Genomic DNA, 14,123 nt, shown 5'->3' with positions numbered 1-14,123 from the left:
ATTACCAGTATGTGCAGGATTTTTAAATAGTGGCATGCAACCTCAGTTGGCTCTAATTGGCCCACTTACTGGCAGTTTCAGCGTTGAAGGAAAGGAATGGACGTGTCGTGGAAACCGAACTACCCTCTTGTCTTAAAAGCTGATCCCTTCAGGCCAGGTTTGAGACACTCTGCCAGGGTGGCATGAGAAAGCTGCTTGTTCAGTGGCTGAAAAGAGGGATTCAGACTTGGCCTACACTTAAAAGTTAGGGCGACATAGTTGGTCAGGGTGTGAGAAAACACACACACCTCCAGTGCCATAGCTCTGCTGGCCTAACCCCCAGTGTAGACACAGCTGTGTCAACAGAAGAATGCCTCTGTCTATGCAACCACTGTTGCTTGGGGATGTGCTGTTGCACAGTGACAGAAAAACCCCTTCCATGGGTGTAGGTTGTGTCTACACTATGGGTTATGCCGGCATAGCTACGGCACCATACCTATGCTGGTGTAGTCTCCATAGCGTAGACATCATTTCAGTCTCCTAACCTGCCAATCCAGCAGCTCTCACAGTCATTACATGTGTAGCAATAGGAAGGAAAGGCAGGAAGAAATAAAATGACTGGATAGGGCTGTGCAAAAATATTGGGGCAGGAGAATATATGAGCAGAACCCCAGCATAGTGACCCTGTTACAGCCCAGAACTGGGGAGGTGCAAAGGCATTTTACCACTGATATCCCAAATCTGGCCAGCCAATTTTCAACATTATCATACGTGCTTCACTAGTTCCTTGCCATCAGTTTTTAAATTCAAGCAACTGACCACTGGTTTTCTAATGACATCAAGCTGGATTAATAGTATAGGGAACTGGCATTATTTTGAAATGAAGCATGCGTGACGCATCTTGTTCACCCTGTTAGTCTTGGCAGGCTGACCATTCAACAAGACTTCAGGAAAACAGTCTGGTGCTCAAGTGGTTCAGATGTGGAGTAGGGTGTTGTAGCCTGGTTAGACTTTTTTTCACTGAGCTAATCTGAGAGTGGAGTTTCCAATATATTAATACCGTTTTTAGCACCTCTGTCAGAGCTGCCGTCAGTCTGTCTGTTTCTGTTACCCCCAGGTGACTATGCCCAGCTCAGTTTGAGAATAATGTATCTGGAGGCTGGCGTGTATGACGTCCCAATTGTTGTGACGGATTCAGGGAACCCTCCCTTGTACAACACTTCCATCATTAAAGTGAAGGTGTGTCCATGTGACGAGAATGGAGACTGCACTACCATCGGGGCCGTCGCTGCCGCTGGACTGGGAACAGGTGCCATCATAGCGATCTTGATATGCATCATTATTTTACTAAGTAAGTGTTGCAGCAGGTAACACGTGTGCAGAAATCTTAAGCCAGAATCATTCTGATTGAAATGGAAGGTTTATGAGCAGATCCCCCCGGTAGATCACAGAGCAACCAAATTCCATTCTCTCCTAGAGATTTGACTGATTAACTGCACTGTAACAATTCAGCTGTGGCCAAGAAAATGGGCCATAAAGCCAGGACTGTCATTTAAGGTGGCATAGTCTCCTTTTAAGTTAGCAGCTGCATCATCAAACAATATGAGAAGCAACAGGTTGGAAGCAAACTCTTGTGCAAAATATTTACAGTGAATCATGGTCCACGTGATGCTGTACTTTGGACTCCTTTATTATTTATTTATGTATTATAGAGAATTGGTACCTGAGCAAAACAGAAAATATTTGGTGCCGAGCAGCCCACTCAAAACACCTCTGTGTCCATCCTTCTGCCAGGTGACCCTTATGTGACATTGTTTCTGGAAATGCTGTTGGCAAAAGAGGTACACCTAGGAGTGATGCACAAGCGTTAGTGTTCCACTTCCCTTCCTGCCCGCCTCCTCCCTAGTCTCACTCTTATATGCTAATCTTTCAAGATGCATACCAGCTTCATACAAAGGGTGGAAGGTGCAGACCAGATTGCTGGTGATTCATTCTTTTGCATTCAAACCACCATCACTAAAATGTAAGCAGAATGGACTGAATCACTAACACACAACATTTTGACCCAGATCCTTAATGATACTTATGTCTCTGTCTGCCCCTTTAGGCGCCTACGTCCATCATTTAGGTGTCACTTATATTTTCAAAGCTGCTGTCACCTAATCCTGGAGGCAACTAAGACCGCTAGGTACATAACATTCCTCCAGTCATCATTCACAAGCCACTGAAGTGCTGATGCCACTCCCCAGCTAATGAGTCTCTCGGAGCCCTGGTTCAAGATGAAGCCCCTGGGCTCTGAAGTCAGATTCTCAAACCAGGCAGGGGAACCTCTGTCTTGTCAGCCAGACCCAATCCTACAGGTGTGCACTCAGAGCACACCTAACACCCATTACTTGCCAGCATCAGCAGAGGCAGGCCACCAATAGTTGGAGAGACCGCAGAGCACCTGCCCAAAAGATGCAGGCAGCAAAGAGAAATGTACGGTGAACATGAGAGAGCTATTCAGTGTGAGCAAGAGACAGAGAGAGGGAGTCGGATTAGACTACTTGGCCCAGAATTTTACAGGTATTTAGGTGTTGTGCTATTCAGTATTGCAACACCTAACTAATTTAGGAGACTAAATCTCATTTTCAAAAGCTGAAGTCCCACTGTCTTTCAGTGAGAGGCTCCTAAGTGGCTAAATCATTTTGAAAATGAGACTTAGGCACCTAACTCAGTTAGGCTGAATGAAGCAACACCTAAATACCTGTAGAAATCTTGATTTCTGTCTACTATCATTTACTTCTCATGCAAGCTAACCACCTTCATTCATTTGCAAAGTTATAGTTTTTATGGATGGTTCTAGGAATGGTAAAAATAGAGTTCTGTCATTGTGTTCTCTTCTAATTCAGGTTCTCGAACAGCCCTTACCATTGTAGTATCTGAGCACAGTTTCATACTGTCAGCAAGAAGCATTTGCTATTCACAGGCTTGCTGAAAGAGTTGAGAGAGGCTGTATCACAGTGGTTTAAGGGAAAGATGCCCTGTTTCTAGCAGCACCGTCATTCCTGGGCTTTCATGAGCACTAACATTAACTGAATGTATACACATTTAAAAATAAAAATGATATCATTATAACTTCAAGCAGGAGTTGGCACAGTAGGGACGGATAAAAAGAAGCACTGAAATGTACAATGAGGTAAATATTCATCAGGAAACGCAGGATGAAACTGTGGGACTCCCATTAAAGTTAATGGGAGTTCTGGTGCTAAATCACGCTTAATATTTACCCCCAATGTGTTTAAATGGAGAGCAGGCAGAGCAACTGATGCTGTGAATGCTGCCTAATATATATATGCTATGGTACATTAGGAGAGTGGGATACCATTGGCCATACACTCAACCCTCTAGGGCTTGAGTTTCAATGATGGGAGCACACAGTTGTATATATAATTTATACATGCAAATGCCAAGGTGGAGCATTAAAGCAGGGGATTTGCATCTGCACATGCCCAGCTACGCAGCTAACTGTCCATGTGGGCATGGGGAAAAGTCTCATGAAAGTGGGGTAGTTGTAGAATAAAATGTGATGCACATTTGTCACACTCATCTCTGAAAATCTGTGCCTTATTATCTATACAGGGTACAAAGGGTTATCTGGTCCCTACATCTACATTTTTAATGCTTTTTTATGGCCACCTCTTCCAACATAAACATAAGCTGCAAGTCCTGGGGGAGCTACCCCTGCATTTGCACATAGTGACAGGCAGTGGTGTGTCCAGGCACAGTGCGTGTCCAGGCACAGCGTGATTGTCCGTTGTAATAAGCAGGTGTGGTTTTTGCAGTTGCGTGATGTGTTGGTGTAGGCAGGCCCGATTTAAGCCCCATCAGATGAAATGTTGGCCTTTAGTGTTAGTCTCTAAGGTGCCACAAGTACTCCTTTTTATAGAAAAGAATGAGAGCATAGTAAAACTTTGTAAAACAGAAGTAACAGAAGCAACAGACCACAAGGCTTCCTTTTGCTGCCTCTTGTATAAATCCAGCTCGAAAGTGTGATTTAAACACTTGAAAATTCTATTGACTAAAATTAACTTCAGCTGACAGACACTTGATTTAAGATATTCCTTTTTCATTGTCAGATACATTAGCCCATTTTAAATTATGGTTTTTATTACAAAAGCTTATTTTTACATTCATTGTCATTCTAATTGACTTCTTTAATGTTCAAGAGCTGCAAAGGCCTCTATCAAGGATGAAAAATGTAATTTGTGATGAGAAGAGCTTTTCAGTTACATTGTCCTACTGTCTCACCTTTTTATTTTTAAAGATATATTTTACACTGTGGCCTCTGAACGATGGTGTGGGAAAAGGCACATGTGAATTTTTTGCTCCGTAATTCCATTCTGGAGTCAGACAGGTCAGGCTTTATAAGGCAGACCAAGCAATAGGATACACTAGGTGCAGGAGCGGATTTACCATGAACAAAACTGTGCGGTGGCACAGGGCACCCAATGATGTGGGGGGCCCCCAAAATACAGGACAAATATCCTGCATGCCATGGCCGGTGGTCCCACACTGCTCCCAGAAGCAGCCAGCTGCTGGCATGTCTCTGTATGCCCCTGGTGGGGGCGGGGCAGGAGGAGGAGGGAGGCGGCTCCATGCGCTGCCCCTGTCCCAGGCAGTGCATGGAGATCCGCTGCCCCCCTCCCTCCAAGGGGTGTACAGAGATGTGCCAGCAGCAGGGCTAAGGCAGGTCCCTGCCCACTCTGCCTCCCTTCCTTCCTCAACGCCACTTCACTCCCGGAAGCGGCCAGCATGTTCCTGCGGACTCCACAGCTCCCATTGGCTGTGGGGGCTGCGCCTGCAGGGGCGGTGCCCGCGGGCAGCGGCACACAGAGACCGCCCCAGCCCACCCCGCCTAGGAGCCGCTGCCAGAGGAGCCTCTGTGCCCTTTGCTTTGGGAGTCAGGTCACCCGAGATAAGCACCGCCCCCCTGCCCCTCTCCCGTACCCCAACCCCCTGCCCCAGTCCAGAGCCTGCATTCTGCTCCTAAACTTCCTCCCAGAGCCTGCCCTCCACACACCCCTCTAGTACCCCAACCCCCTGCCCCAATCCAGATACCTCACTTTATTTTCATTTACTTCCCATTACTACAAGAGAATGTTCTTTTCTTGGCTGGGTCCCGAGGGGGTGGGGGGCTGAAAATGAAGCTGCGCACAGGACCCCACTAACTCTAAATTCTCCACTGTCTAGCTGAATAGGATACACTAGCTGTGGTTTCAAGTATCAGAAGGGTAGCCGTGTTAGTCTGGATCTGTAAAAGCGGCAAAGAGTTCTGTGGCACCTTATAGACTAACAGACGTATTGGAGCATAAGCTTTCGTGGGTGAATCCGATGAAGTGGGTATTCACCCACGAAAGCTTATGCTCCAATACGTCTGTTAGTCTATAAGGTGCCACAGGACTCGTTGTAGCTGTGGTTGCAAGTGGTAGAAAGTTTCTTTCTTTTACCTTGGTGCAATGTTTTTTTTTCCTTCATACCTGACATATTAGCTGCCAGGATAACACACCTGAGGAAAGAACTATGCAATAAAAAATTGTGAAGGGTGAAGACAATAGATTTCAAGAAAAACTACATGCAGAGTTAAAATGGATCTAACAGCAGTAATACTGCTTCCCATTCTGTCGGGTGAATAAAAGGACTGAGAGAGAGAGAGAACGCATGACGTCTGCTATTGACACTTCGAGGTCTTTTTTTCAAGGTAGCTGTAAAGGCATTAATGGCACCGTTTTTCCAAAAACTCAATGGAAAAGTAGCATTAAAAAAAAAAAAACCTGCTACCATTATAATATTTTCTTTGCGTGCCAGGCAGGAAGCTTGTTGTGAGAGACTGGAAAAAAAATGACAAGAAAAGGACTTGAGTCATCTGCTAAATAGTCAAGAGGTTTTACATGAGAGATAAGAGTTACCTTTTTTTTCAAATTTTTCTTTCACTCCAGAATAGATCTAGGATACGCTGTAAAGAAATGCAGAATGATCTGAAAACAGTTCTGTTAGCTAGCAGGCAGGGATGGCAGCCCGTTGGCACACAATGGCAGTAATTAGTTGTCCAGTCCTCCTCTATTCACTTCAGTGAATTCTTGTTCGGTATAAATACTGTAGCACTCAGAAGAAAAGAAGGAGGAAGAACTCCAAGCTTCCTAACCACTTTAGATGAAAGGACATCGGATATCTCACCTTGATTGCAAGTCCCTTGGAGTCTGCACAGCCCAAGTTTGTCTCATTTTCCCTCTTGTGTTCAGGGAAGTGATGCTGAGACACCATGAGGAGACAAGGAGCAAAAATGTTTTAAAAACCACAGCGAGACACAGCAAAATATGAAATGTTCATTCCCATTGTTCAGCTAAATTCCCCGGGGAGAGCTAGAGCCTCCAAACAGAATTTGAAAACCCTGCATTCTCCCTGCAGGTGTCTCTTCACTTGGGAAAAAGATGTGTTCTTAAGGCGAGTTAGCTAATATGTAGGAAGAACATGAGGTAAAATCTTAGTGATGACAAGGTGATCTGTGATTTTAATATGAGTTAGCCGGGTGAGGCAAAGACTATAGGGACCCTAGGGTGTATCTGAGTCTGCTAACTCATGTTAAAACTACAAGCTGCCTTGTCTTCACTAGGATTTTACCGCATACTAGTTAGCACATTAGCTATCACCAGTTAAAAACACATTTTTTCGTAGTGAAAATAATGCGACAGAGCCATAATCTGATTGTTCTTTTCTCATCTGTATATCAATTATTCAAGTAAAAACTAGAATAACGATGAAATTTTTTTAAAGCTAACAACAAGAGAGTTGCATTACCTAGTGTTAGTGGAGACCTGGGAGAGTCCTTACTGCTGCTAATGTGTCTCACTCTGTTAGCCTTTTTGGAAAGTTCAGCCCCTGGGAGATGGGGCTTTGAAGAACAAGGTTACAGAGCTTGGAAGCTAGCATCGTGTTTGTGTAACGCTGTTTAAGTGGCAAACATCTTCCTGTGATTTAAGAATGATTTACCTACCTATGTCACTGTAGCATCTGAACCAGGGAGATTAACTACAACCTGGCCAGGGCTGGCCTTACCATGAGGCAAACTGAGGCGGCCGCCTTAGGTACCAGACTGTGGGGGGGCACCACTAAGACCCAGAGTGTAGAAAATTGTGTCTGCTCCTGGTGCATGTATTCTCTCTGCTCTAGATGCACAGAAGTTGACTTCTTTAACCAGGTGCTAGATGGTGCAATACAGTCTGTTGAAGAACTTTTCATGCAACTCAAGGAACACAGCAGTATATTTGGGATGTTGTATGATATTTCCAAACTCCTCACTATATCTGAAGAAGACCTACACCAGCAATGCAGGGCACTAGAGACAGTGTTGACACATGATGACATGCGCGCTATTGATGCGAGTGATTTAGGTGATGAACTGAAAGCCCTTTCAAGATACATTTCAGCAGGATCAACTCCAAAGGCTGTTCTGGAATATACGTGCACAAATAAGATGACCACCCTCTTTCCAAATGCTTTTGTTTCTCTGCGCATACTTCTAACACTTCCTGTAACAGTTGCCAGTGGAGAAAGCAGCTTCTCCAACCTGAAGTTAATAAAATTACAGCTACGTTTCACAATGACACAGGAGAGGCTGGTCAGCCTTGCAACCATCTCAACGGCATGACCTGGCCCAGACTGTGGACCTTCAGGAAGCAAATCTTTGCAACCAAGAAGGCATGGAAAGCACCACTTTGATTATTCAAACAGATAAAAATGCCAGTGTTTACTATGACAGGTTTCAGAGTAGCAGCCGTGTTAGTCTGTATTCGCAAAAAGAAAAGGAGGACTTGTGGCACCTTAGAGACTAACCACTTTATTTGAGCATAAGCTTTCGTGAGCTACAGCTCACTTCATTGGATGCATTCAGTGGAAAATACAGTGAGGAGATTTATATACACACAGAACATGAAAAAATGGGTGTTTACTATGCAGACAAGAAAAGTTACATTTGCTGTTCAGGCATTTGAAAGTTAAGTGTTACTTAAAATTTTTGAACAAGGCATTTTAATTTGTTAGTTCTCCTTTAGGGTAGGTAGCAGAGCAGTACCATGAGAGGAGTAGAACAGGAAGAAGGCAGAATTGAGATCTTTCAATGTTTTGGCCCAAGTGAGGAGGCATGGGGGCGTCATTTGAGCTCCCCGCCTCAGGTGCCAAAACGTTGTGGGCCAGCCCTGAGCCTGGTATATAAAAACTGATACCTCAAGAACTTAGCTCTGTGTTACCAGACTTGGTCTTGCACTCCCTTGTGCTGTGAAACCCAGCACCACTCCCTGAAAGGATTTGAAAGATCCTTAGAACCATTCTCCAAGCAGGCACCAAAAAGCATATCTGAATGCTTTAGTTAATGTGATTTTGGAAATATAGAAAGCCCCCTTCCCCCTCCACCCCCACATAAAAAGAGTGAGAATGAGTCCAAATTGAATTATGTGGACTAAAGTTATCCACCCCATTACATCCCTTCTGAGTAAATTGCAGATCATTAAGGGGGAAGAAAGATCACAGCAGTGTCGTCTTATAAACTCAAAGGGCATTATTGTTCTGCCACTGAAAATCACCCACTCGTGAAAGTGCTCGGCATTAGACTGTGGCTTGGTTGCTTCTTAACATCTTGATGCCCCTTTCCTTGTTCCTTCATCCTTCAGTTCTTGCAGTCACTTGCATTTTAGAATAAATGCTTGGAGAACACTACTGTTCTCCCATTTTCTGTTCATTTTCTTTTGGATTATGCATGTGGCTCCTTTCAGCCTTGGCCTCAATCAACATGCTTAAAGGAATATGGGTAGCAAAGAGCTTTTGGGGGAATCTACACCTCCCCATCCCTTTTATATTCTTAACATGCAATAACAGGTAAGAATTGCATGAAGCTTACTAGTAGAATGTAAATGTTCTTCCTCAATCATATTGGGATTTGTAATCCATGCTAAAAGTTACTGCATTTGCAATTTATTCCAGGCTTGTTTGGTTAAAAATTACACCTTGAAACATTCAGAGGATTCTAGCAATTGAGGTATTGGGTGACATTTGTTGTGCTGATTTTGGCGGCTTGCTGAAGCTGTTCCATTTTGTATAAAATTCTTCAATGGTCATAGCGCCAGAGAAAGAGAATAAGAATGATGCTATCACACAGCGGTGAGGGCACTTATGGTGAGGGGAGTGGGGGAGACCCTGGGGCCAGTCCCTGCTCCTCTGGATATTTAATTACTTATACAAAGTGGAGCAGCTTCAACAGGACAGCCTGGAAGATATCCGTCTATAGCCTGTTTGGGGCACTCACCTGGGAAGGGAGAAACCTGAGTTCCAGCCCTTGTTCTAGAGTGGGCATCTGAAACTGACTGTCCCACATCTCAGGAGAAAGCCCTAGCCACTGGGCTATTGAGTAAAAGGGGTTTGCACCTTGTGAATTTAGCCCTTCATTTGCTTTGGTTTTATTTAAAATACCTGAAATGAATAATTTCATTCAACCAGGAATATAATTTTTCTGATATTTTTGATTAACAAAATATGCTGAAAAGTTTGGGTTTCTGTTCCGCCCATAATGATTTTTCTTTTCCATTTTTTGGAACTACCAGTAAACCCAAAAGTCAGCCGTGCCCCCAGCTCTATTTACCACAGCATTAACCGCTAACACTGCTATAAATGTAGCCTTAACAAAATGGAACTAATAGCACAGAGATGGTACATACCTCTGCTGCTTCTGGGTGAATAAATCAGGATGTAGCTCTTTGTTAGGGAAGCGGGGGAGGGGAGAGGTTAGGGTGTTTTAACATGCTCCTTTCAACCGATGCAGTTTGTCCGTGTGCTATGTGAAATCTCACTACTCTGGCTCCTGTCATTCATTGTTGCAGCCATGGTCTTGCTGTTTGTGGTGTGGATGAAACGCAGGGAAAAGGAGAGGCATACGAAGCAACTTCTGATCGACCCTGAAGATGATGTGAGGGACAATATTCTGAAATACGATGAAGAGGGAGGTGGAGAGGAAGACCAGGTGAGGAGAGCTGAACACTCAGCCTGGGGTCACCCAGAGTTGTTTCTCTGCATCTTACAAACCTCACAATCTTCATTCTGCTCTCAAGTTTGATATTTTAGATAAGCAGTGGCTGCCAGGCTCATCCTGGCCAGCGTGTAGCCACGAGATTTACATTAGCTGATACAGAGGTGTACTAGAAGTTACAGTTTATTCTGGGGGTTGGGGGGTCATTGATTTATATGCACAGGTTCAAGTTCTTTCCTCATTTATGCCTGTGCAACTCTGTTGGCTTCAGTGGTGTTGCACGAGCATATATAAGAAGCAGCTTGGTCCATTGTATGTAGCTGGGACAATGCACCATGGATGGGACATTTCCAGGCATGTTGGACAGTGACGTGGGACAGGTGTAGCATTTATCCACATAAGCCTATCTGCTGGGGAAAATTTGATAAACCAACATATTGACACTAACATATAAACAATATTTCTGTTATTTTAATAATTAAAATTGTGTATTTTCCTTTTAGATGCCTGCATAAAATCAGATCGCAGCTACCACCCTCCCCTGGGTCCCAGGGCCCCAGGGTTTGCTTGAGCCTTGGGCATTTTCTGTATTTCCTTAATAGTCTCTAATGTGCCTTTCATTTCTCTTAATTTCTGGCCTTAATTTGTAAGAAATGTCTAAGTAGGTTCGGGGATTTTCTTTTCCATTGCAAAGCTGATAATGACAAAGCTTTGCTTCGCAGTTAAGCCATGTGTGTAAATGGGAATGGTGTGGTGTGTTCATAGAATCATAGAAGATTAGGGTTGGAAGAGACCTCAGGAGGTCATCTAGTCCAACCCCCTGCTCAAAGCAGGACCAACCCCAACTAAATCATACCAGCCAGGGCTTTGTCAAGCTGGGCCTTAAAAACCTCTACGGATGGAGATAACCCATTCCAGTGTTTCACCACCCTCCTAATGAAATAGTTTTCCCTAATATCCAACCTAGACCTCCCCCATTGCAACTTAAGACCATTGCTGCTTGTTCGGTCATCTGCCACCACTGAGAACAGCCTAGCTCAGAGGTGGGCAAACTATAGCCCGCGGGCCACATCTGGCCCACAGGACCATCCTGCCCGGCCCCTGAGCTCCTGGCCCGGGAGGCTCACCCCGGGCCCCTCCCCTGCTGTTCCCCCTCCCCCTCAATCTTACCTCGCTGCTGGTGCAATGCTCTGGGCGGCGTGGCTGCGGAACCCGGCCTGACCCAGTGCTCTGTGCTCCGCGGTGCAGCTGCTTGTCCTGGTGCAGCCGCGCTGCAAGCCACCGGTGCTCCAGGCAGTGTGGTAAGGGGGCAGGGGACAGGAAGCAGGGGGGGATAGAGGGCAGGGGAGTTCGGTGGGTGGTTAGGGGCTGGATAGCGGTTGGGGCAGTCAGAGGGCGAGGAACAGGGGGGTTGAATGGGGGCAGCGGTCCCAGGGGGGCAGTCAGGAAGGAGAGGAGGAGTCGGATGGGGCAGCGGGCAGCAGTTAGGGGTGGGCGATCCGGGGGTGGTCAGGGGACTGAGAGCAGGGGGTGGATGGGGCAGGGTCCCGGGGAGGCCATCAGGGGGCAAGAAGCAGGGGGGGGACCAGATGGGGAGGGCCAGGCCATGCCTGACTGTTTGGGGAGGCCAAGCCTCCCCTAACCAGCCCTCCATACAATTTCAGAAACCCGATGCAGCCCTCAGGCCAAAAAGTTTGCCCACCCCTGGCCTAGCTCCATCCTCTTTGGAACCCCCCCTTCAGGTAGTTGAAGGCTGCTATCAAATCCCCCCTCACTCTTCTCTTCTGCAGACTAAATAAGCCCAGTTCCCTCAGCCTCTCCGCATAAGTCATGTGCTCCAGCCCCCTAATCATTTTAGTTGCCCTCTGCTGGACTCTCTCCAGTTTGTCCACATCCTTTCTGTAGTGGGGGGCCCAAAACTGGATGCAGTACTCCAGATATGGCCTCACCCGTGCCAAATAGAGGGGAATAATCACTTCCCTCCATCTGCTGGCAGTGCTCCTACTAATGCAGCCCAATTTGCCATTAGCCTTCTTAGCAACAAGGACACACTGTTGATTCATATCCAGCTTCTCATCCACTGTAATCTCCAGGTCCTTTTCTGCAGAACTGCTGCTTGGTCAGTCAGTCCCCCGCCTGTAGCAGTGCATGTTGGTCAGGCATGACTTGCCCTTGGTGAAACCATGTTGACTATTCCCGTTCACCTTCCTCTCCTCCAAGTATTTCAAAATGGTTTCCTTGAGGACCTGCTCCATGATTTTTCCAGGCACTGAGGTAAGGCTGACTGGTCCGAAGTAGTTCCCTGGATTCTCCTTCTTCCCTTCTTAAAATATGGGCACTATATTTGCCTTTTTCCAATTGTGCGGGACCTCCCCCAGTCACCACAAGTTTTCAGAGATAATGGCCAATGGCTCTACAATCACATCAGCCAACTCCCTCAGCACCCTCGGATACATTGCATCCAGCCCCATGGTCTTGTGTATGTCCAGCTTTTCTAAACAGTCTTTAACCTGTTCTTTCATCACTGAGGGCTGCTCACGTCCTCCCCATACAGTGCTGCCCAGTGCAGCAGTCTGGGAGCTGAACTTATCTGTGAAGACTGAGGCAAAAAAAGGATTGAGTACTTCAGCCTTTTCCTCATCATCTGTCACTAGGTTGCCTCCCGCATTCACTAAGGGTCCCATTCTTTCCCGGACCTTCTTCTTGTTGCTAACATACCTGTAGAAACCCTTCTTCTTACCCTTCACATCCCTTGCTAGCTGCAACTTCAATTGTGCTTTGGCCTTCCTGATTACACCCCTGCATGCTCAAGCAATATTCTTATACTCCTCTGTCGAAGTTTCCACTTCTTGTGAGCTTCCTTTTTGTGTTTAAGCTCACTGAAGATTTCTCTGTTAAGCCAAGTTGGTCACCTGCCATATTTGCTATTCTTTCTGCACATCGGGATGGTTTGTTCCTGTGCCCTCAATAAGGCTTCTTTAAAATATAGCCAGCTCTCCTGGACTCCCGTCCCCCTCATATTAGCCTCCCAGGGGATCCTGCCCATCAGTTGCCTGAGGGAGTCAAAGTCTGCCTTTCTGAAGTCCAACAGGGTCCGTATTCTGCTGCTCTCATTTCCTCCTTTTGTCGGGATCCTGAACTCAACCATCTTATGTTCACTGCTGCCCAGCTTTCCACCCACTTCTACTTCCCCTACCAATTTTTCCCTATTTGTGAGCCTCAGATCAAAAGGAGCATGGACCCTGGTTGGTTCCTTCAGCACTTGCACCAGGAAGTTGTCCCCGTGCACTACTGTATTGTTCTCCCAGCAGATGTCAGGGTGATTGAACTCCCCCATGAGAACCAGGGCCTCTGATCTGGAAATTTCTGTTCATTGTCCAAAGAAAGCCTCGTCTACCTCATCCTCCTGGTCTGGTGGTCTATAGCAGATGCCCAACATGACATCACCCTTGTTGCTCTCGCCTCTAAACTTAACCCAAAGACACTCAACAGGCTTTTCTCCAGTTTCAGTATTGTGTAGAACAGGGAGGAGTTACAGATGAAAAGAAAATATTGATATATACTGTGTGTGGAATTTTCAATGTCTGTGTGTATAATATGATCATAGTACATAGATCATGCGTCTAATGTACAGCTGTAAATTGCTTATGCATTTGTTCCTGCCGATCTCAGATTATTTTAGGGACTTTTAGAAATGTATTAGTTTTCTTCTCTCCAGCCCCTGGACAGTTGCACTCACAACTAAGGTCCTGGCTTTTCAGGTAGAAGTATGCAAGAAATAGTACCATTAAAAACTCTCTAAACCATTTCTAAAATAGATCTTCTCTAAAATCTGTTGTCCATATAGAATACATAAAGCTGTGAGGTGGTATAAATGATTTATCAGCATTTGTTTGATGTGGGCTGCATAACACATTTGTGCCTTCATACATACAGATCCACAATGTCAAATTAACTGTTGGTGTGAATGGATTCAACTCTAACAAAGTCAATGGAACTGAGCTCATTTATTCCAGAAGTGAATATGGCCAGGCACCGTAATACAAAGGGCAAACAGAACTGCCCTAGAATCTCATTTTCCTTTAGGTAT

The 14,123-nt window shown here is 45.6% G+C and overlaps 1 protein-coding gene across 2 annotated transcripts in view; it reads left to right on the top strand.

Moving 5' to 3' along the window:
* Positions 1–14,123, top strand: part of CDH4 (cadherin 4) — a 661,031-nt gene that overhangs the window by 643,676 nt on the left and 3,232 nt on the right. For both annotated transcript variants that reach the window (XM_077831875.1, XM_077831874.1), the window contains 2 exons: positions 1,097–1,330; positions 9,888–10,027. In XM_077831875.1, coding sequence (XP_077688001.1) covers positions 1,097–1,330; positions 9,888–10,027 — 374 coding nt within the window. The remainder of the gene's footprint in view (positions 1–1,096; positions 1,331–9,887; positions 10,028–14,123) is intronic.

Source organism: Eretmochelys imbricata, chromosome 13, assembly GCF_965152235.1.
Source record: "Eretmochelys imbricata isolate rEreImb1 chromosome 13, rEreImb1.hap1, whole genome shotgun sequence".
Classification (NCBI taxonomy): domain Eukaryota; kingdom Metazoa; phylum Chordata; order Testudines; family Cheloniidae; genus Eretmochelys; species Eretmochelys imbricata.
Note: the sequence above shows the minus strand (reverse complement) of the source record. Positions and strands in the feature narration are given on the sequence as shown.